The sequence below is a fragment of the Apis laboriosa genome, unplaced genomic scaffold, assembly GCF_014066325.1.
Source record: "Apis laboriosa isolate Shangri-la unplaced genomic scaffold, ASM1406632v1 scaffold5_cov152, whole genome shotgun sequence".
NCBI lineage: Eukaryota > Metazoa > Arthropoda > Insecta > Hymenoptera > Apidae > Apis > Apis laboriosa.
This window is the reverse complement of record NW_025223857.1, coordinates 2,188,842-2,213,585: the sequence shown is the minus strand read 5'-3', so window position 1 is coordinate 2,213,585 and position 24,744 is coordinate 2,188,842. Positions and strand designations below refer to the sequence as shown.

The 24,744-nt window shown below is 39.9% G+C and overlaps 1 protein-coding gene and 1 long non-coding RNA gene across 8 annotated transcripts in view; one reads left to right on the top strand and one right to left on the bottom strand.

The window, feature by feature from the left end:
- Positions 1-21,515, bottom strand: part of LOC122718181 (nuclear factor 1 X-type) — a 78,717-nt gene extending 57,202 nt beyond the window's left edge. For 4 of the 7 annotated variants that reach the window (XM_043943000.1, XM_043943005.1, XM_043942999.1 and 1 more), the window contains exons 1-2: positions 20,482-21,515; positions 9,310-9,465 (exon numbers count right to left, since the gene is read on the bottom strand). In XM_043943000.1, coding sequence (XP_043798935.1) covers positions 9,310-9,465; positions 20,482-20,562 — 237 coding nt within the window. In that variant the 5' untranslated portion in view covers positions 20,563-21,515. The other 3 variants (XM_043943002.1, XM_043943001.1, XM_043942998.1) reach the window with 3 other exon arrangements.
- LOC122718182 lies at positions 14,208-16,198 on the top strand. Its single transcript, XR_006347337.1, has 3 exons — positions 14,208-14,706; positions 15,518-15,718; positions 15,815-16,198. It is a non-coding gene; the product is annotated as an uncharacterized LOC122718182 (long non-coding RNA).
- Positions 21,516-24,744: the final 3,229 nt, after the last annotated feature.

The window sequence follows — 24,744 nt, the reverse complement described above, 5'->3', positions numbered from 1 at the left end:
AAAAAAAAAAAAAAAAAGGAAAGAAAAGGAAGAATAAGAAAGAAAATCTCTCGCGATAAATCTCCCCCCCCTACTCTACTTTCCTGATAATCCCCCCCTTAACGCGGTGCCACGCGTTCGAATATAAATTAATAACCCGAGTAATCCGACACATTAACAAGCGGTCGCCCTCCTCGTGTATCGAGAACCCTATCCACTCACCCCCTCTTCTCCCTCCTTCCCGTAACGTAAACTGGAATACACCTCTCCTCGACGTGACGAGGAGGTGCGAGGAGGTGCATCGTGATGCGATAGCCCGCTTCAGCTCGTTAGATGAATGGGGCCGGCGCACGTACACATACACACACATACACGTACATACATACATGTGCATCGAGCTAACCAGTGTGAAGAGAGAGAGAGAGAGTAAGAGAGATGGTTAGAGGATGGTATAGGACATGTACAGGACAGGGAGAGGGGGAAGAGGGGGGTTCGGTTGGGCCGAAGGGCAGAGACGGAGGGGTGGGTGGGTGGAGGACGCTAGTTTGCATAAATTTAGGAAATACAGGGTGGAAAATCGATATCCGCATAGAGATTATAGATGGTGGTTGGTAGGCGCCGCGTAGCCGCAGCCTCCGTCGCGACGGCGTATGCGCTACATGTCTACTACGCTCCCCCCTCCTCCTCCTCGTTCCATCTCCGTTTCTCTTTTTCCCCGCAACCGGCCACGCTTCTATATATATATATATATATATATATATGTATGTATATGTATATATATATATATACATATATATATATATGTATACGTGTATGTACATATCCCAACCCTTTCTTCTCCATCTTCCTTCCTTTCACCCCATCCGTCTCTGTCCCACCACCAGCCCCCGAAAACTAGCCTCGTCGTGTGTTGTACAAACCCGTGTACCAAGGATACTTCTTGCGGGTGTTGGTCGGTGCACTCGCTCTCTTTCTCTCTCTGTCCTCTGCACACATTTTGCGCTCGGCCTCCTCTTCCCACACTGTTCTCGCTGCGATATCTTTGTCCCTCTAGCCGAAGGGGCGAGAGGGTTCTCCTTCTTCTCACTCCTCCTCCTCCCTCCTTCCCTAAACCGAGTCGTTTCTCGGACTCTCGGTGCCACGTTTCGTCCCTCTCTCTCGAAACAGGATCCTCTCGAAACAGAGACCGAAAACTCCCCCCTCTACCTTCTATTTCTCGCTCACTCTCTCTTTCTCTCTCTCATGGAATTGAAGTAGTCGATATCGTCGTCCTGCGGCCTGTCTCGAAATTAAGAGAAAACGACGGATTTTCGGATACCTCTCTCTCTATCTCTCTCTCTCGTTTTTCTTCCTTTCAATTCGCGTCTTTTTTTTTTTTTTTTGGAAAGTGGTGGATGGTACGGCTATACGGGGAGAGATTTATATATGAGTTTTTTTTTTTACTTTTAACGATAGATTGGATGGGTGGGGAGGAAAAAGGAGTGTCGTGCTTTTTCGAGGGCACTCGCCGAGACCTTTCCACGAAGAGGTTAATAGGCGAGCCGCGATTATCGGGCTATTCCTTCCTCTCCACGGTGCGTGTAAACAGAGAGTTTTTTTCGGGCAGTTTCCTTCCTTTCACGGATATATGAGCGAGAATATAATATATATCGCTCTTAGTCAAGCGAAAGAAGTCGAGGCGTGAGAAACTTTTTTAAAAGCTCTAATTCTACTACTACCAAGTACGATACTTTTTTACCAACCGTCGATCGTTCTTTTTAACAATTTTTCTCTATATACCCACACTCACTCGTATCGATCAGATGTATTAACCGTTCGCGCTCGAGAGGCGAGTCTCAGTCACCACGGCGGCCGAATCAACAAATTCATAATAAAATTAGCAAATTTTTAATCGTAAGTAAATATATTTAATGTTATCGTCAATATTTTAAAAAACCGTAATTTCGTACTTTTCATTTTTATTTAATTACTTGTTGACTTTTTTTTCTCTTTTATTTTAAGTTATATATTATACTATATTTATTTTTCTATATATTTATATATTTATGTTATATACATATTTTTGAATGAAGTAATAAGAAGCGATATTCCTTTCTAAAAATTAAATCTCCATATAGGCTCAAGAATCGGAGAAAAATAAAATTTTGTACAACAATTTGAGTGACGAGCCGACATATTTCTTTATCTTCGATCAATAAGAATCTAATATTGATTTGTAAATTCCTCGGATCTTTTTTTTCGGAATTCGGACTAAAGTTTTTCTTTTTCACGCCTTTGAGCTGTGTACAGCTTCCCTCTCTCCTCTTTTCCTATCTTGATAACGAAGCAAGACTCCTCCTCCTCCTTCATTTATGCGTTCACTGATTGAAACAACACTGTAGTGGTGAAAAATCGCGAGTAAACGTTAAACAAGCTTCTGGAAACTGTGGATCTCGATCGAATCGAGATTAATGTCGGTCAAATCAAACATTCCTTTCGATGTTTCGATTCTTTTTTTTCGTTCAAGAAAGAAAGTTATCGGAAAATTATGCTAATAATTTTACATATAAATCGGAAGGGAAAATCGTCGAAAATGAAAATGTTCTTTTTCATAATTTTCTAATGAACTTCCGTTTAATAATTTTTTTATCTATTTTACGATTATTGTATCCGCTGAGGACACGATTCCTTTAAACTTTCTAATTTATAAAAATTTCTCTTTTCTATTGTAACATCGAGTTAATTTATAAAAACAAAACGAAAGTTATTAGAAAATTATTAGAATATTAAAATCTGTCTACAATCTTGCTACGAGGAGCTTTTTTCATTGTTAAAAAAAATTGCAATATTAAAATAAAAATTAATCCAGAAGAAGAAAATTGAAAATGCTCCAGTACAATTTAGCTCGAATGGCATTTGGGAGACGTGCTCAATTTTGATAAAAGAAGATTGAGAATAAAAAAAAAAATCTCTCCATTCGCGATTTATTTCGTTAATGTGCGATTAAAATTATTTCAAACTCTGGATTCGATTGATTTACAAACACATGAGACATTCGATTTTTATCGTGGAAAAAATCTGCTTCCAGAATTTCCAATTACCTTCTTTCTTTTATTCTTAGATAAAGAAAAAAGAAAGTTGTTGGAAAATTTTGCCAAAATTTAACAATCTTAGTTACAAAGAAAAGAAGCAAATATTCCTTTTATCCAACAATTGTTACGTCTACCGATAAGAACGCAGAATCGAAAGAAAATCGAAGATCAGAGAAACCTTGGAATTATTAATTCAGACACTGGATCAAATATTCGGATTAAAAAAAAATTTCCCTCGTCCAACATTCAGAAGAAGATTAAAAACACAATATACACACATACAAAATTGAAAATGCACCAATACAATTTAGCATTAGAATGGCATTTGGGATGCTCAATTTTAATAAAAGAAGATTGAGAATAAAAGAAACATACATACTCAATTTCGAAAGAGAATCGAAAACGAATTCTTTCTTTTAAAAAAGAACCCCTCCTCCATCCAAAATAAAAATAAATCCCTTGCAAGCGCAATTGCAAATTGGCGAGGAACAACGATTAAAAAAAAAAAAGAAAAAGGAAAACGAAACGGAGAGAAAGAAGAATCGAACTTAAACGAAAGGTAGACGCGAATCTAGATCTGGAGAAAGTGCGACACTCGTTGTGTTCCTGTGCGTTCGATGGAATCGAATACTCCCGGCTTTCAAAGATTAGAAAATGGAGTAAGAGAGATACGCGCAGGTGGAGGGTCACCCCCCTCTCCTTCCCTCTCTCGCTCTCGCTCTCGTTCTCTCGCTCGCTCGCTCGCTCTCGCTCTCTCGCTCTCGCTCTCGTTCTCTCGCTTGCTCGCTCGCTCTCGCTCTCTCGCTCTCTCGCTCTCGTTCTATCGCTCGCTAGCTCGCTCTCGCTCTCTCGCTCGCTCGCTCGCTCGAAACGTCCATTCCAATTTTCCGCGGGGACGGGCGTCGCATGTCAACGAGGAACGCGTCGTCGCTTTTTATCCGCGAACGCCATGAAATGTGTATCGCTCCTTTTTTTTTTCCTTCTTTTTTTTTTTTTTCCCGCCTCTTTCTGGAAAGCATCTGCGTACGTGGCCTGTGTGTCGAGCGGCTAGAAAGCCGGCACGAAAATTTTCAGGTCAGAGACGACGAAATGCGTCGTCGCCCGATTAACGACGCGTTCGAATTCGAAACGAGAGAGAGAGGGGGGGAGAGGGATTTCAAAAGGGGATGAGAGGGGTTTGTTTGAAGGAGAGAAGGGAGAAGAAGTTTGAGAATTTGTTGAAGAGATGTAATGAAGATTTGTGTGAGAGGATTGTGAAAAGAGTCGATGTGGGATGTTGAAGAATGTTGGTTTGAATTGGTAGGTTTTGGAGATTGGAGAGGTGGAAAGGAGGTTTTTTTGGAGAAGGGGAAGATTTTGAGGATAATTGAAGGATTTGAGAATAATATTTGAATATTGTATGTGAGAAGTGAAAAGGAAGGTTTTTTCGGAGGAGAAACGGATTGTTGATTGAGAAGTTTATTGAGGAATTTGAATGTAGATTTGTTGTGAGGGAGTATGAAAAGATCCCTTGGAGAAACGGATTGTTGATTGAGAGATTTATTGAAAAATTTGAATTTGAAGATTTATGGAAGGCAAATATTATTGGAGAGAGGGATATGGTTGATTAAGAAGTTTTCAGGAAGTATTGAAGAATTTGTTTGAATGTAGATTTATTGAAGATATATGAAAAGCTTGTTAGAGAAATGGATTGTTGATTGAAAAGTTTATTGAAGAATTTGAATGTAGATTTGTTTAAGGCGTATGAAAAGATTCTTGGAGAAACAAATTGTTGATTGAAGAAGTTTCTTGGAGGAAGGAATTTGAATGTAGATTTATTGAAAGCATATGAAAAGATTCTTTGGAGAAACAGATTGAGCTGTTGAAGAATTTAAAGGTGTTTGAAGGAGTGAAAAGGGGGTGATTGGATGTTGAAGAATTTGTTTGAACGTTAGATTTATTTGAAAGATTTTTGGAGAGAGAAAAGTTTGAGGATGTTGAAGAATTTAAAAAGATGTTTAAATATTGTAAAGAAGTGAAAAGAAGAATTAGTTTGAGATTTATTGAAGGTATATGAAAAGATTCTTGGAGAAACAAATTGTTGATTGAAGAAGTTTCTTGAAGAATTTGAATCTAGATTTATTGAAGAAAAGATTCTTGGAGAAACAGATTGAGCTGTTGAAGAATTTAAAGGTGTTTGAAGGAGTGAAAAGGGATGAAAAAATTTTTTTAAAAAGATCATTCAGAAGTTTCAGGATGTTGAAGAATTTAAGAAGATGTTTTATTGTAAAGAAGTGAAAAGAAGAATTAGTTTGAGATTTATTAAAGGTATATGAAAAGATATTTCTTGGAGAAAGAGATGATCGAGAAATTTGAGAATGTTTGAATGTAGAGAAGTGAAAAAGAAAGATCAAACGAAGAAAGAATTAATTTATAAATGTAGATTTGTTGGAAGAATCAAAATGTTTTGGAAAAGAAGTTTGAGAATGTTAAAGAGTCTAAGAAAGAAAAGGTTTTTGGAGAAAAGGATCGAATTAAAGGAGAAGTTCATCAAAGAATTAATCTAAACATAGATTCGTTGGAAGGATGGAAAAATTTTTGAAAGATTTGCAGAAAAGTTTAAGAATACTGAACATGAAAGTACATCGAATTTGTTTGAACGTTTATATTTATCGAAGAAATGAAAAGATTTTTCGAAAAAAGAAATCATCGATCGGAGAGTTTACTTCGAACGAATATATTTATCAATGAACCGAATACAGAACACGAAAGAAAGTATCCCTTCTCATTTAAAACTTTCCATCGAAAATTTTTCTTAGAGTTCCTTAACTTAAATTTATCGTGAAAAAGAAAAAAAGTTTTCTAAAATCTTTCCTCTTTAAAACTTTAAAAACTGGGCAAAACAATTCAACAACCGAGACCGATCGATTTCCGATTCGAATCAACAACGGATTCAACGACGTTCGACTTAAAGTTCCTTCATCGATGATCAAGTCGATAAACGAAAGATCGTTTATCAAAAAAATCGTTGAAAGATCAACGACCAGACAAGCAAGTAGAATCATCGATTACAGGGGGTGCATGTTCCGCTCGGTCACAATTTCATAAAGCCCCCGTCTATATAATAGAGGAGGGCTCGGCCGTGCCTGCAGGGCTTCGTGCGACGCAGATTAAATGTACTTCATGTAAAATTCAACGCGACCCGCGCGCGCGCCAACGGCTCCGAGCCACTTTCGTTTTTTAAAAACTTCCACGCATCGTACCTTCCTCCTCCTCCTCCTCCTTCCCGCCTCCCCCCTCCCCAGCGCGGCACGAAATTCGCAGCAGACCGATCAACAAAGTGCGCACAACTTCGTTTCCGTCACTCGAAGAATTAGCTCGATAGTTCGTGGACAGAATTGTGCAAAAAATCCAAATCTGAAGGAGTTACCGTTTTTGGATAAGTTGCAAAGGAAAAGTAATATCGAAGGAGATCATTCTGCTTCTTTCTAAGAGTTAATTTGATCCTTCGAGTCCTTATCGAGTTCTTCTCTCCCTCCTCTTCGCCCATTTTACGAAAATTTTCATAAAAGATTGTTCCAAAGGGATAAAGGACTCGATGGAAATTATCGAGAGGGAGGGAAGTACATTAGCGATAAAGAGACGATACACCGGCCAAAAGCGATCAAGACGAGCAATTTAGAAGTTCACGAAAGAGTATTACTATCCTTCGCCGATCAACTTGCTCTCTTTCTCTCTCTCTCTTTCTACCATCCTTTATTGGCCATCATCGAGTCGTGAAACGAGAAAAAAAATTGAAAAAAAGAAGAAAGAAAATCGTGGACGACGATCTTCCCTAAATTTCCATCAGATCCATCGATATCCACGTCGTCTACATCGTGGATGCCACCACGTGGGACGACGACGCTTCTTTCACGAGCATCGGCCCGTCCGGTTCTTTTCGGTCCCGCTAAATACCGCAGCATCGCGAAATTAAAATATTGATCGAACGGCGTCGCGAGGGAGAATACGAATTGCGGTGGAGAGACGAGAGAAAGCCGGCGGATGTTAGCGGTGCACCAAAGGGGGTTGGCAGGGGGTTTGGTTGGTGGCGAAGGCCGCCACCGGGGAGAGGAATAGAAAAAGAGAGAGGAAAAAAAAAAAAAGGACCAGAAGGGAAAAGATTGCGGTCCGGCCGAAAATTCGAATGTCAATGACTCGTCGAACCGAGCCGACGCGGCAACCTCGCTCGATATCCGGGGTTCACCGACTTCTCTTCCGCTTTTTCTCTTCCTCTCTCTCTCTTTTGTCCTCTTTTCCTTTTTATTCCGTTTATTCCATGTTTTTTTTTTTCTCTCTCTCTCTCTCTTTTTCATCTTCCTCCCTCTTAATTGAACTTCCGGTTGAAGGGGATCGAAGGGGGCCGGGGGTCGATTGGCCGGATGTGTTTCTCTTTGGACCATCTGGAGAAGGTTATAGATACGACGGTTTATTGGGATTTTATTGGTATATACCTCACCACGATAGCTACGGATCGGGATATCAGTTTCGTTTTGAAAAGTCTCGGAGAAGTTGAATTGGATGATTTGTCTCCAACTTTTAAGCATTTTTCGCACGGTACATCTCGAAAAAATGAAGCTGAACGTTGCTGGATTTTGAGGTTAGGTGATCGACGGTCGGCGACGGTCATATTTAACTTCACGAAAGTAACTCGACTTACTTAGAAAAGAGTCGTAAACCGATCTGTGATTTCGATGGAACGTAAATCTAGATAAGTTAAACACGAGCTTTGTTTGAAACTTAACTACCAGATAGGAAACCTATCTACGTAAAAGAAATAAAAAAATCCTTCGATGTTATTCTAAATCTCGACGCTTCGTTTCAAAGAAAAAAAGCTAAAACTGGAATGTAAAAATTCAAAGAAATTAACTACTTCGATATATGAATTTACAGTTCAACTTAAATCTCTAAAAATCCCTAGAAGAGTCCCTGTCCTATTAAAATTTAAAAAAATAAAATAAAATTAAAATTAATAATAAACCCGATACAAACTGTTAAAAAATTAATTTCACAATCTGTTCACAATATTTTAAAGTTTGACAAATCATCGAAAATTGATCGAGCATCGAAACGCTCCGTGATTCACAAACACGGATCGTTAATGCCCCTGGTCCCGCGCTAAATGGTTCTATTAATAAAGAGTACCGAGACGCAGGACGATTGAGAGCTACTGGCTTTGAGGCTGAGCGATAGCACGCGTCACGAGGACGTTTCTGCGCCAGAAATAGGCCGGAACCTCATTATTTTTATTCTTAACCATGAAATTAGCAGCACACCTCCGTGCCTATGACGGTTTCGTGCAAACGTACGCTGACATTCGCCGATGAAAATCCCGCCCAGAACTTTTATCACATTTCCAGCCGGTATTATATCGATTCGTTATCGCGTGTGCACCTCCGTGTACCGTTTTCGCCGACAACTGGCACGTTTTAAACGGCCGAATTTTCATCGTAAACCGGGAACGAGACAGTTTAAACGCTTCTAAATATCCGCTCTTAATTTGACGTTTCAAATTGTCAGGTTGGTAACAAATCCTTGATGATTTAGCAGAGCCATCTCACGTGTTCCTTCTAATAACTTTTAACGAACTTGTAGCTTTCGTTGTGCAAATGTAATGACTAAATAGAATTTATTCTATGTCCACGATAAAAAGTACCGTAAATATCACTGAACGATCGAGTATCTTATTTATTTATTACGAACACGGATTTTAATGAAGAATAAAGAAATGATAACGAATTCTAAAAGCACGTAATCAAAACATTCTAAACGTAAACATGACGAATCACCGCCAGCAATACCACGCCTAATTCACAAGCCTATACCATTAGAAAATAAGCATTGAAGTAATGCGCAATAATTACGTAGCAACGTAATATCAAAAACCGAAAATTAAATGAAATTAGACAGAAATTCGACGTCATCTCAATACTGACAAATTTATCGATAGAAATTAAAAATTCGATACGAGGCTATTGAGGTTAGAAATCTAAAATTCGACATCGATTCGAAGATTATATCCATAGAAATATAAAATTCGATATTCGTTAGAAAATTATCAGGATGAAAAATCTAAAATTCGATATTGATTCGAAGATAATAAGATTAGAAATGTAAAATTCTATTCACTGAAAAATATATCGAAAAATATATCGATCTAATGACGCGTGGCGTCAACTCACGACTTCGCGAACGCAGTACCACGATAAAACAAATAACGAAAAGTAAAAAAATCACTCACCTGAAGCTCCTCCTTACACTGACGTTCCTCTTCGAGACTCATCCGTTTTTCGTGCTTCTTGTAGTAACGCCTCTTGGCGGCTTGTAGGTTGAACCACGTGTACGAGAAAGACTTCACGAATGGTAGAAGGGCCTCAATGAATGGATGGAACTCATCCTGCGTGCACAAACGATCGCAAACTGATTAGCGACACGTTTAACGGGCTTTGTTTTCGTCTGTCGAGAACGAGGGATATCCACGAATCGTCGTCGTCCCATCCCGTACGAGTCCCAAAGGAATACAAACAGCACCGATGTTTACCGTGCACGCGCTCCATTCGGAAAGAGCATCGTCGAATCGAATTCGAACGAGGACGCGACAAAGATAATAGCTGATTGGTCGTTCGAACTCTGTATAGCCGCGCCATTTTCGAACTTTTATTCGTAGTTTTATTCGTTGAAACTTTTAATACAAAATTAAAAAATAACAAAACAGCGAATATTTTGTTTATAATTATACATTTTTTTAAATATTTTGTTTTTTTTTTTAAATTACTTAAAAATTAATTGTGCCTGGAAATTGATATGATCGAATATGATCGAAAGAGTTCGAACGAAGACACGACGAAAACGAAAGCTGATTGGTCGTTCGAATTCTATCTATTATGCGCGCTATTTTCAAAGCTTAATTTTTTAAGATTCGTAATAAAAATTTAAACTTCTTTACAGAATAAATTAAAAAAATTAGTATTTGTATTTGAAAATCTCAAGGTTAGTTTCACAAAAGAATATTCTCTCGTTCTCGTAAATGAAACGCTTCCTCAACTTATTACTTCTCGTATATCATGCAAGGATTGTCTCGATTAATTTTCATGCAATAGGATATGCAATGAAATCAAAGATTTTCTGTCTTCCTAACAAACTGCTATAAAAAAAAAACCTACCTCGAAACGAAATATATACGAAAAAAAAAAAAAAAAAAATTTTTTTTTCAATGAATCGGAATGGACAAATTATTCGAATCCCAGCCCGGACCAAAGAGATAAGAAAAACGAAAAACCTCGCCCTCGGACATCCTCGGGAAATCGGCCTCTTATCGCGACTTCGAACGGTTCCGGAGTCGAGACGTGGCCGAATCTCCGTTTCCGGTTCACGGGGCGACGAGAAAAATGGAGGGGGGGGGGAGAAGGGGGAAGGGATCGATTATTGGTCCCTTTGTCAGGCAAATGCGATCTCTCGTATAGACGCGATTCACGCTTCAAGGGGATGTAAACATCGTTCCACGGTGAACGATGAATTTTTCGCCGGATTCTCTCGCCCCGAGAGAGATGAGAACTCTCTCTCGCCCGATCGGAATATTTGTCGACGGAACAATATGGCGTTCAACTGCGATCTCATCCTCCTCTCATTCTTCTACATATTCTTCGACGTGTATGGGGGAAAAAAAAAAAAATATCGAATGATTTCAATATTATTCTAATAGAGACACGCTAATGATCGAGAAATATAAAATTCAATTATCAAAGGCAGGATTCGATTCTTTGAGAAAAACTTCCAACTTCTTATATTTTATATCTCGAGAAATATCACCGAAACGAAAATATTTCTTAGCCAAATGTTTTAAAACGCGTCTATAAATTGTATAATATATATATATATCCCATCCGTGAATCTAGAATCGATCGAAAAAGAAAGAAAAAAAAGGGAAGGTGAAAAGGGAAGAGGCTGGCCTCTGTTTCACAAGCGTCAAACGACACGAACCATCGAGTATTCGCAAGCACTGCGGCTGCTGTGGCACACTACCGTCTGTCTGTCCCTCCTGCCGTCCGGCTGTCAGAAGCACCGATTCTCGCAGTAACAACCGTCAGGCTCGTAATACTCCTCCGCCACCCTATCGCAGATTGATCGTGGCCTCATCTGCACCACTCTCTCTCTCTCTCTCTCTCCTTCTCCCTCCCTCCCTGTTTCGCCCAGAAGAATCGACCACAATCGGTCGATTTAAATCTTCACCGATTCTTCTTTCCTCGCCTCCTCTCGAATTCTTCTCACGAGTGTTTTCAGTTTCTTTTCCTTCTTTTCTTTTTTTTCTTTTTTATCTTGGAGAGGTTAAGTCTCTTCCTGGGTTGCGTCTCGTTAGCATGCTCGAGCAAGCAGAGAGGTAAAGGGTTTCTCTCTTCTCTCTTCGTCGTCTGCGTACTCTCGAGGATTTATTGGCTTCCTCGGGGGAGGGGGGAGGGGGGAGACTCCGGTGGGTCTACCCGGCGAATCTTCGATCCTCGAGGATGGGTCTCTGCCGAGGGAAAACGGACCACGATTTTGTGTCGGTGGCTGGGAAATGATTTCGAGCTGCGGCCTCGACGAAGCGATCGAAGGTGGCTGTTTCGAATGAGAAATTCGATCGTGGCCAAAATTTTAATCGAGTCGGGTCGGACCGAGTTAAGAATAAAAGAGTACGATGGGTAATTTATTATTCAAAGCGTCGTGTAATCAAGTAATTAACCGTAGGCTCGAAAAGCGGTCGAATATTGGAATAAACGTTTATTATTCGAGTATTTCTAAATAACAATAACTTTATTCTGAAATTTTGAAAAAAATCTGATCGACGTTATTGGCCTCGAATTCTGGAAATATTTTAATCAACGTTGTGGAAGAATTTATTTTAATCTATATAAATTTTTCTTTATCATTTTTGCACGGAAAAGAAAAATTTAGAGAAACGCTTAATTGTATCTTTTATCGGGTGTTTATGCTTTCGACGTGCCATCGATACAGATAAATCAATTCGTGAGAAGAGAATTTGTCTTTTATAAATTTTTTTTTATTCATATCGAATCCTCGACGGACAACTTTTCGCACCAAACGCTCGAAGAAAAATCTACGGATGGAGATTTTTTCGCTCGCCCGCTTTGTCACCGAATCTCGGCTGGCCGCGCTCTCTCGCGTCTATCTATACGACACTCCGTTATTTTCGGCGACGAACGAAAATCAAAGGCATTAAGGAGGCGCACAGTGACGCTTGAACGCGTCGTCATCGCGGAAAAGACCAGGGGAAGGCAAGGACGAAGGGGAGATCGACGCGCGATCCGCCCGGGTTTCTCGAGGGTTGATGAACCGAACGATCCTGCTCCACGAGAAACGAGATTTAAGTGTCGAAAGAATTGCTTCGAAATCAATCGTTGGAAACATTGATTTAAAGAAATTTTATTTCAAGATTCGTAAAATGAGATATTGATTAATTAAAACGAAGAGAAGAATTTAAAATTGTGTTAAAATGGTGGATCGTTAATTTTGAAAGATCGAGAATTTTTATCTTACCGAAGAGAAATTTGAAATTGATTTGAAACTGGATTTCGATAAATTATTATATGTTTTTTTAAATATTTATCGAGTTTGGACAAATATTTTTTTTTCTATTTAAATTCTGGGTTTTTATACAACGAGTTTCGAAAGTTTCGAAAGAGAGCTCTGCCGAGTGCACGTGTCGCGGGAAACTTCTATTTGCAAGACGAGTTTTGGTGCGTAGTTGTCGGTAATAAATCGACGCGGATTCTGCGCGGTTGCGCTTGTTTATCGCGACGAGTCGACGTAGAATACGTTTATTCTGCGATCTCAGGCCACGTCAACGTCGGTAAAAAGAAAATAAAAAAGAGAGAACGAAAAAGACTAAAAAAAAGAAAAAAAAAAAAGGAACCATCCGTTCAAAAAGAAGAAAACGAAAAGAAAATCGATTAAACAATCGATATAATCCTAACACCTAACCTAATTATATCCAAAATCACGTTTAAAGAATCGATTTCGAGATTGTACTATCAATTACGTCACTACGCGATTGCACTATCGTTCCAACTCTGTTCATATAAAATAAGCCACGATCGAATCTAAACGAAAAAAATTTCGAAAATAACATACCAAAAAATATCCTTTTCCATTAAAATCCAAATGTTTCGAAAGCCACCGACGCTCGTCCAATCTCCCAAATACTTACTGGAAAAAAAATCTTGATAAAATAAACGTTGCCAACCACCTCGAGAACGAACGATCCCACCTCGTAACAACTAAAACGATCGACACGTTATATTCCAGCTAACACACGATCAGCTGATCCTCCTCCAAGGAGCCAATCAGTCTGCATCCGATCACCGAGACGCGTTTCTCCTCCCACCGTGATGGTCGATCGTTTCACCGAGTCGATCGCTCGAACGACACTGATCCACTCTGGTCGCCTGCCAATCCACTGTACCCTTCTCGATCCACTATCGATATCGAACCTTTCGATCCAACGATCGATTTTATACAACGATTTTATACCACGTATATACGACTAGAAAATTTATCCACGCGTTTTCTGCTTATTCTTAACAATAATTATTTCAACGAGGCAGAAAATGGCCGAAAATGGCGATGGCGAGAGAACGAAGACGCGTCGGAACGAAGAATGGTCGGTGAATTACGCTTGATCGCGAATCAACCGTGCAAGAAGGAGCACGTCGACGCCGGAACGACGGGTACGACGTCGGTCGTCGCGACGACACTGAGACGCCGGTCGTCGAGACGCGCGTATCTAGACGCGCGCCGAAGGCACCGCGCGGCGGCCAGGTACGGCACCCCAAACAGTTATTAATAGCCTCTGTCCTAGCTTACTAGATTTGCCCTCGAACCGACGCAACTTCCCCTCTCCCCACCCACCGAAAGCTCCACACCCCTCCCCATGCTCTGTCGCTCTGCCCTCTCCCGCGACGCGTCCCTCCCTCCAATCCCGCTCTCTTGCTTCGTGGATCGCTATTCCTCTCCCTTTCTATCCTTCGTTTCGATCGTGCAATTCGATTGGTGTACTTTTATCGTTTGATTCGATTGATCGAAAGAAAAGATTTTTTTTTTTTCTTATATCTCGAGAGATGCTCGGTTTTACGCACGATTGAGTTATAGTTTTCCTATAGATTTTAGTGAAGAGCATTTAACCTATCTTCAACTTAGTTTGATGTGAATGAAGTTACGAGAAATTTAATCTCTTCGAGGGACACTATAAGCATCGAAAGACATCGTTATATATACATAATAGTTTCAAAGTAGTGATTGTCGAGTAAAATGGAATATTGTCAAGTGTTTCGAGTTTTTAATTTTTTTTCTTTCTCTGTACTTTTACTTTTTTAATTTTAATTTATTTAAAGAAACTAAACATATGTGCAATGTGGTCAAAGAGGTTAAACGGTGGAATTAGAAGATATTTGTACAGCTTTTCATGGACAAGCAAAAGATTTTATAAAAATTCATTGAAATTGTAAAACGGATAATATTAATAAAACGATGGACGATGAATAGCAACTTTGGACACTTCACTCGGAAAAATTCTCGCCGTCGTAGAAATTGATGGAAAATTCGAACACGTTCTATATCGTTACGGGAAGAGGAGAGATTTATGGTAAATTTCGAAGGGAACTGTCATTGTTCGATCGTCGAGGGTAAAATTTACACTGCGACAGGAGGCGATGGTGCCTAACAAGGGACGTCCCGCGGGACGATCGGCAAATTGCGCGAAACTCGAGGAAGAAGGCCGGGTAAAATTGATTCTTGCCACGTTCCAATTCCCCGCGGAGCTTCCTGCCCTAGCCACCGCCGCTTTCCGCGTCAATAAACCCGCGAAAAAACAATGGAACTGATTTTTCGAAGCGCTAAAAATAGTGGCGCATCGGCCCGCCTCGATTCCGTGGAAATTCCATTCTAAATCTTCCCAAAGGAAGATTCGTAGTATCCCCGAACTGTCGAATCGAGATACCAAAAACGGGCGAAAAATTCTTCAAATTCTCTTTGAATGTTTTAAAATTGATCCATGAATTGTTAAGAAGACAATACAAAAGCCTTAAAATTCGATCTCATATATTCCAATTTAAAATGCCTAAACCTATTTGAAAGAAGAATGAAACCCATTTTATTTCTTTCAAAGATCTTTTTCTATCTAGATATCCAAAAGATTTAAAAAATTTAAATTCTATTATGAGAAGATTGCTGAAAGATGTTGAAAATTTCAATTTCAAACTGGCTTGAAGAATTGAATTCAACTTATACTACTTCCTAACCTCGAAATTATTTCTTCGTCTTAATTCACGAATCGAAGCGACACACGTCCACGTTTGTAATACTAAACCATCGTAAATCCTTCATTCTTGAGAGAATCTACCTCTACACTCCATAACCTAATGCAAAACTTTATCAAACTCCACCATCCTTCCAAGGAACGCATTCCTACGAGCGACTCACTCCCAAAAGCAATATTCCCTCGAAATATCGAGGTAAGGAGGGGTCGAAGGTCCGCAGCAAGAAACGAACGTCGCACGCTGCGTGTCGCTGGTCCGCGTGGCTTGTAAGAAAGAAGAGGAAGAATGGGAAAAGACGAGCGGAGGGTGGCGATCGATAGCCAAACTCCTCGCTTCTACGTAAGATAGACACTGACATGGATTTCCTCCTTTATTCTTCTTTGTCTTTTTCTTTTTTTATTTTTTTTTTTTCTTTCATTTTCTTCCTTTTTCCAGAGTAGATAAGAAAACACGCGTTATATGCATAGACTCTGGCTCGCTTTCGCGATTCCTGATACTGGAAACTGCCGCTTGCAACGAATAGCTGATATCTGCACGAGATAAGACGAATTGCCTGGAAGCCGGTAGTAAAACGGAAAGAGGACAACCCTTTGACTAGTGGAACTGGTTGTTGTCGGATGGGAATCTCCTTTGGCCTTTGAGGTTGCTGGACAAGTTGGATTCACAGGTGCTTAGAAGTGGAAAGGGATGAAGAAGTGGTTAAGGGTTTTGAAGATTGTTTTGTTTATGTGGGGAGCTTTAAAAGTTGGTTCAATTGGTTAGAAATGGTTATTGATGGCCTTAAAGGTTACATATGAGAATTTTCTTTGAATTTTGAAGTTATTGGATAAGATGGATGGAAAGCAATGAAGAAGTAAGATTTTTAAAGATAGTTTTGTTTAAATGGTTTATATTTTAATTAATATTAGGAATGGTTATTGATTAAAAATTACATTTGAAAATTTTCTTTTAAGATTATTGGTTTAAAAGTTGGATTCATAGGAATTTAGAGATGGAAAGGAATTAAGAAACAGTTAAGAATTTTGAAAATAGTTTTGTTTAATGCTATAATAGTTTTGTTAAATTGCTTAGTGAATAATAAAGATAATCCTTAAATGTTTATCTCTCAAGTAGTTTAGAACTAAATGATTTTAAAAATTATAAGAATTTTCAATGGTTTTTGAAGTTATTAAATAATTTAAATTCATATAATATCTAAAGAATGAAAAAATAGTTAAGGACTTTAAAAATGGTTTTGAATGGAAATCTTTTTTAGCTTTTGAAATTATTGTACAAATTAGATTCACAGATAATTAAGGAGGATAAAATAATAAAGAGATGATTAAGATTTTAAATAATTAAATTCCTTGATAGTGAGTTTAAAAAATCTTTCAATTGATCATTTTGTTTGGTTTTTGAGGTTATTGGACAAGTTGGATTCACAGGTGCCTAGAACTGGAGAGGGATAAAGAGATGGTTAAGGATTTTGGAAGTGGTTTTGTTACAAGATTAGATTGCCTAGTAGTGGGCTTAAGGATTTATCCCTCAACTGGTTAAGACATAGGTGACTTAAATACTATATTTGAAAATCTTCTTTGGCTTTTGAGATTGTTGGATAAGTTAAATTCACGATGATAGTGATCAAGAAGTGAAGAAAAAAAAATTATAAAAACAAAGAAAATTTTTCTATCGCAGAAAAATTCATTCCATCATAATCCACAACAAACTATCAATGAAAATCCATATTTACGACAAGAAACCAACGATTTCACTTTATCACGATGAAATTGCAATACACTCGTTTAAAGATATATTCCAGTCACGAAAGCCACTTACATTCTCATTCATGAATCATGAAACATTTGCCATGTTCAAATAAATCATTTCTCGAGATAAGAAAAAGAGATTTCTCTATGTACAATACGAAAGATCATCTTATCTTCATAATCTCAACGTAATTTTATTTTAAATCTACCAAGTACCAAATCATTCATTGAATAATTCAAGTATATAAGTCGAAAATCAAAGCATAAGATACTTTTCAATCGTATAACCTAAATTTCCACGTTTACAATTTTAATACTACGATATAAAAAGAAATACCTTGATTATATTGATTTTAAACTAATTTTAAATTAATTAATAATCAATTGACAAAATTATATATAAATTCATTACTCTTCTGTAATTATTTTGTTATAAATAAATAATTACTAAAGATAGAAATTTAGAAATATTTATTACGTAATATATTACAGTCTTAAATTATAATAGAATTTTTGAACAATGAAACGAATAAACACTAAATATTCAAAGATAATAAAATCCTTCAAATTTGATGGATCTCAAATACTTTTTACAAACACTCAGTGTTTATTTTCAATATCATAAGAAGAATCCTATTACAATCCAAGACTTGACAAATCAATTTATTCGATCGAAAACAATAATTATAAAACGAATCCCATGCAAATCTAATCATTTTCAATCCCGAATCCTTCGTTTCGATGATTACAATTCGAACAAAAATTTTAATAAATCGCCTCTACCTATCGCCCCCACCGCTCCTAATTTATCCCCACCATAGACACTTCTCCCGAGCGAATATCGCGATACTGGAAGGAAACTGAGCGTTCGTCACGTGGGTTTCCTTCCAAGCCATTCCCATCGAGGAATCGCGGGGGTTGATGCACGCGGCCGACGTATCGGAACGCGCCACCAGAGCAAATATCAGCGGCCCCGGGCGCTAATGACTGTTCTAAGTTTGCTGGAGACGAGCACGCGGACAACGAACCTTCTCCTGGCTATATCCACGCGACATTTCACCGCCTAAGTGGGCTACGAGATTCCGATTGTCGCCTCGAAAGGGTTCTCGAAACTTCTCTCCTCTCGCTTTGACAATTAGGGGAAAATAGTCGATAGCTGCACGAACGGACGATAATTCGAAATTTTATTTTTCATATATTCGACATAGACAGATACCTTCGAATCTATAAATTAAACTTTCGATCTAAAATTATTGTAATTCAATCGTATTTAAATATAGTCTTTAAATATAGTTTAAAAAATAATTCGAACTCGACATCATCTGGAAAAAAAAAAAAACGCTAATAAGTATCTAAGAGTATCTCGATCTCAAGTCAACCCTTTCAAAATTTTACCCTTACTTTACTTCACAAAATACCCAATCTCGTGGAAGAATGCGAAGAAAGGAGGAATGTAACGATCTCTCACTATTATCCCCTTGCCTCACGTGTCTCTCTCGTTCCTCTGGCCAGAAGAAAAAGAAAAGCAAAGAAGAGAGGTTCGATCAAGATCGAGGCCGAAGAGCGAAACGTACGTGAATGTAATCGCAGTTGACGAGTGGCGCGGCGCGTCGCGTAAAGCGTCATAAAAGCGATCTGCGAATCTAAATATAAAAAAAATCGGCGGTGGACAGTTTTGAGCGTGTGACGCGGCGTGGGCCGCCGTTACGTAACGAACCGTTGATTATCGGGTATATAAATAGGCGTTTCCTTACATAATTAAGCATCGTTCCCGCGCCACGAAAACGAAAGCCCGCATTGCTGAAAATCAGCTGACGCGTATCAACTCGGGAAGAGAGAGAGAGAGAGAGAGAGAGAAGATACGGGAGAAGATACGAGGAAAGGCGTGCGCGCCGATCCGTACGCGTGGAGACGAAGTTATTAAGTCACGCGTCGCGGCTTCTTCCTATCTTCTTCTCTTTCTTGCGAGAGGTATCCGAAGATCGAGGTATCCTCAAGTGTTTCGATCTTTCGCATACTGCGTTTCGCGTTTTTTTTCTTTTTTTTCGTCTTTTGAAAAGTCGCGTTTGAAGATGTTTGAAGGTGTTTGAGGATGTTTGAGGATACGATTACCTTCTTATCTTTCTTTTGGATTGCATGGATTGCGAGTTTTGACGGTATTTTCTAAGAATCGTCTTCTCATTTCTCCTTTTCGGATCGGTTTGAGGTTTGAAAATGTTTGAGGAATGTGTTTTGATGATATTTTGAACGGTTTCTCTTGTTTGCGAATTCTGCCTCTGAGAACGAATATTTTTCTTTATTGCGTTGAAGTTTTGTGAGAACAACTGAGAATTATTTATATACGTCGTGGTTTTATTTTTGTTTTATTTTTCGGGAGAGGGGAGGGGGGGAAAAAAGAAAGAAAATGTTTTTGGAAGAAACGAGATTCTCGATCTCTTCAGGAATAACCGGAGGAAACGATTACGTAATTTTCGGGCTCTAGCTCTCACAGATTCTAGGACAGATTTTCGCCACGTTTTACCGTGTTTGATGAAAGAAGAAATATCCGTTCTATTTGATGAAACGTATATCCACAAGATGCACAATTCGACGGATGAATCACAGGCTCGACGAGTTTCCGCGAAAAGCGCCGGGATCGCGAACTTTCCAAACAAAACACTCGACGTGTTTACGTCTCTTTGGGGGCGATCGGAAAAACGTAGATGGATGCACGCGAGTCGCACGTGTTCTCTCATCTTTTCAATTCCCTCTTCTTCGTCAGATCGAAACGGAAAAAAATGATTGTAAGATTATCATTTTCTCAGAAAGGAGAATATATTCGAAACGTCACATGGATTTTCCATAGAAAAAAAGAAGAAAAAGAAGAAGAAAAGATAAACACGACGATTCCAAAAGCACAACCTCATTTTTCAACTCCCAAAACAACTTCGAACCACTACCGAAAACTCCATCCATCCACTGCCAAGCAAACACCACTCCAGCAAAAAACCACCCACGAATTCCCAAACGATCGCACCAAATAACCCTTTAGAAGTCTTTACAAGCGTAAAAGCATGGAGCGTAGAACTTTACGGGCCAAAAAAGCATCAGCACAGCGCGGGCCTCAAGCAGCGGCTCTAAGTCGAATCGTGAACCAGCCCTTCTCCCTCCCCCAAAAAAACCAAGAAAAAGCGGATTCGAACTCGAAACTCGAAATCTTTACAATTTCGAAGCACTGTTTTACCGTTAAGTTAACTCCTTAACTTGGTAACTCCAATATTTGCAAAAAAAAAAAAAAAAAAACAAAACAAAACAAAAAACAAACATAAAAAAAAAAGAAGAAAGAAATAACTCGATTTTTGGTTGTCGAAGGCACACCTGTCCTACGGAAGGGGCCTGCAGGTAAGTCGAGACATCCGGTTCCACCATGCAGCTCCTCAGTGTATCCGGGATGAACATGAGTAGCTGGGACGTCGGCCGCGGTACAGGCTGAAGCCGGCTGCGCTCCTCCAGCGAGCCTGTGCTCGCCAGTAGCGTCGTCCCGACGCCGCGCGACGCCGACGAACGCCGCCGTGGGACGGTGCTCCAGCTGGTCGGCCACCCGCTCTCCGGCGGATAATACGGTGGTACGGACCTGCTTCCCTCTTCCCCGGCTACACAACAACAATTGTATTCCACTCTCCGCCGAGCCAGGGAGCAACGGGCAACGTGTTATCCCTCCAAGACCGAAGACTCCAAGATATCCTCGAGTCCCTCTTCGAAGGAAGGTTGGAGGAAGCAGGGGCGAACGGTTGTCTCTCCCTCGATCTCCGGGCCGGAAATCGGCTGGAACGAGCCGTGTCCGCGTTCAGACACCCGGCACCGTGGTGCTCGAGGCAACCACCAGGCGTTTCTTTCAACCTTCGTTGATTGCGCGCGATCAAGCGACTGTTATTATTACTCGAGCGATACTCGTTATCTTGTAACGAAGAACCGACGTTTTCGTTGGTATTATTGTTATTGTTATTATTATTATTGTTGTTGTTGTTGTTGTTGTTGTCGCAGCGGTTACAGTTTGCGTTGTCGCTTGTTGTCTGGCTGTTGTCGCTGAACCGTCGGTTGTCGGGTGGTGGTGGAACACCGCACCCAGGCACACGCATCCTATCTAACCACGCGAGCCACAACTCCTAACTCTCGACTTTAGGCCCTCTCTGTATACTCTCTCGTGGCACGCAAGACACGGGGCTCGCTCGTCCTATCTCCCTCGCTCTCGCTCACTCGAGCTGTCCTTCTGTCCCTCTGTCCCCCCTTTCGCCCGTTCCCCCCACCCGCCCACTCTTCTTATCCTCCTCACTCGTCCGCCACTACGATATCCTCTCCCTTCCCTCTTTCTCTCTCTCTCTCTCTCTTTCTTCCTTCGCGAAGCCTCGTCTTTCTTTCTTTCTTTCTTTCTTTCTTTCTTTCTTTCTTCCTTTCCTTCCTTCGTTTACTCCTCTCGCTTCTTTCCCCCCCCTACTTCTCTTCGCTTTCCCTACCCTTCTCGCGCCGCTCTCCCCCCTCCCCCCTTCACCGTTCGCGAGCAGGCCGGCTCTAACCCTTACGGAACGTCTCTCTTCTCCTCTCACTCTTCCTCTCGTTTCTTCCTCTCTCCTCCGATTCCTCTCTTATTCCATCTCCCTTGAGGGGTTGCGAATTTGATTCTACGATATATAATCTTCCGTAACGATCCAGCTTTATATATGTATATATATATATGTATTTTCGATAGTTAATTTTTTTCTTTTTTTCTTTCTTTCTTTTAATCGGACACAAATTTTTAGAAAAGTACGAGGAAGAAAAGAAGGATCCTCTCCCTCTGTTCGAGCGTGGACCGAGGAGCGCGACAACGAGGATCACGGACGAGGAGGACGTGCACACACACACGGACACGGGCGATCCTCTCTCTCTCGGCTCTCCCAGTAGCTTCTCTTCCCGAACGGGAGGACGCCAGGCCCCAGACTACGCCGACTCCGAGCCACCGGCGCTGCGTCGGCGTCGGCGTCGGCGTAAAAAGCGACGGCTCGGGCGCAAGCCCGCCGCGGGAGCGCGCCGCGACGCGCCGCGAGGACGCCTCGACGCGTCCGGACGCGGCCGGACGTCCAGGAGTGGGGAGAGGCGACCAGCGACGAGGAGGAGCGCCCTTGGTGGGATAGAGATCGTGGAGAGGAAGAGGTGGGGAGGTAGAGAAGGAGAGGGAACAGCTGATTTTGCTGTGGAAGGAGGGGTTAGGGGGGGAGGAGGATAGAAGAAAAAAGAATTAGAGCGCGAGCTGATAAATAGAAAGGGAGAATCAGAGGAGGGAGAGAGGAGAAAGGTTGCGTTTATGGATGAGGTTTTTGGGTTGGAGATGAAGAAGATGGAAGAGAAATGAACCCTTTGCAGTGTTTGTGTTTGGAATCAAAATTTTCAAACGGTTGTGTAAAGAGAATTAATGTAATGAAGAATAAAATTACCTCGATAATTTATTTATTATTCAAAATGGAATAGCTATAGTGTCAAAGATTATATGAAAATCAGTTATAACAGGTGCGAATAAATGTTATTCGAGCATTTTAAATAAAGTTATTAAGTTGAAGTAATCTTATTCGAAATTTTAACTGTTACTTTTTCAACTATGTTTGGGGACTATGTTTGGGGAAGCTGGTAGAGGGATTGCAAGTGGAACGAGATTAACTGGTTGGACAGTGATGATGAAATATTTGGGGGAGAAAGTAGTGGGGATAGTTTAAGTGGAGTAAGCAAGTGTATAGTAGATCTATAGTAGAATTAAAGCCAATTGATTGGCTTTGCACGTCTGTGCAAAGAAAGTGGTGGATAAATTGGAATAGGTTTATCTAGTTAAGTGACTTATGGTTGAACAAGTGTAAATTATATTCGAGATAGAATGGATTAAAGATTTAGCAAGGAAACTCGCGTGGAATAATTTTAATTGGAATAATCTTAGTTCAGAAGTCGGATTAAAACAGAGTTTCCAAACTGCTTAAAAACATTTAGATAGGAGAACGACGTTAAGTAGAACGAGTCTATCAAGTCTGATCACTGAATCTTTGTAACGGTATTTCGAAAGGACCACGAAAGAAACGAATACTAAAATATTCTTAAAAAAATCAATCTACAAAAAACTACTTTATTTTATACGTTTATTTTATCGATAATGCTCTCTTAATTGATTAAACTCTTTTATATCATTGATCGAAACGAAGAAATAAATAGGATTGAAAGAAAGAGAAAAAGCAATACGTAGGATCTAGAAAGGGAACAGTAGACAAAACTAGGAAGACCCGTAATTCGTAAGCCTCTATTTATCCGGCTTGTTTTCGTTTCTACCTGTTATTCTACCTCGACCCTCTTCTTCGCCAGCTATCTACAGCCGCTGCTTCTCCTCAGCCAATCCTCTCTCTCTTTCTCTCTCTTTTTACACTGTATATTTTTGGGCGCTCGTTAGGAATTAGCGCTCGAAGGTCTCTTCTACTTATACTTCCTCCCCTTTCTCCACAGTGGAAAACGAGGGATGTTCGAGAGGATCAACGTCGACTAGAACTTCAGTTGCATCATACAGGCGGAAACGACACCCCACGTAAAGCGGAAGTTTGTCAACAATCTTCCACCCCCGCCGCTCCTAGACAATATAGCTAGGAATAATCTCGAAATCACGACCAACGGGAAACGAGATTACGTGCCCCCTTTAAAACTACCCAACGCAGGGGAAAAGTTCGTAACTAACCGCGAGACGACACGGCTTAAAAGTTTACACCCCCGGAAAATTCGGAGACTGGAATCCCTCGTTCGCCGGTTTTTTGAAAAGATCGTTATAAGCTTTGGCTGGCTGGGAGATCCTCCATCTTTTTTTCTCTTCTAATATATTTATCTCTTTGAGAACTTTTTATCTCTCCAGATCATTGATCTTTCTACATTTTCCAAATATTTTCGGAAGATGTTCGGTATCTATATTGGTTGTTCTTCGTTTTCAATCTCGTTGAATATCACTCGTTCGATGCAAATTGTTAAACGTTAATTCTTGAGAAACGTCGTCACTTTTTTATGACGAAGGAAGAAGAAAGAACCGTAGAAAAGGCCAGCGATGCCTGCTGGCTGGAAAACTCGCGAACTGCTACTGGTGAATGGTATCGTTGAGCGAATGGTCACCATTGGGCCACCCTTCCCCGTAGAAAGAGGAGTAGCCATGAACGTGATGGATTCCACGGTTCGAAGGGGCCCGCGTTCCTTGTCCGCGGTGTTGCGAACTTCAAGGCGTTTTTCAAAGAATGGTGAAATATTTTTAAAAAAGAAAACTATTTTGCTCGATTCAATAAACAATTCTTAGAAACTTGGTTAATTTTTTTCAATTAAAATATTTAATATGTGATACATATTAAAATACATCATTTGTGTCTAAATTAAGTAGAAAAAAAAAAAAAAAAAGAAATTTATTGGTTAACATAATTATAAATATAATATTGTTAAAACTCAAAAATTTGTATGGGTTGACATTGAAACTTAAAAGTGTGATAAAAATTTATTTAGAATTAAAAAATTATGATTAAAAATGACTGAAATAATATATAATTGCACTTAAAAGTACCTGAAGTTGAAGGACCAATATTAAATGATAGGAGGACTTAA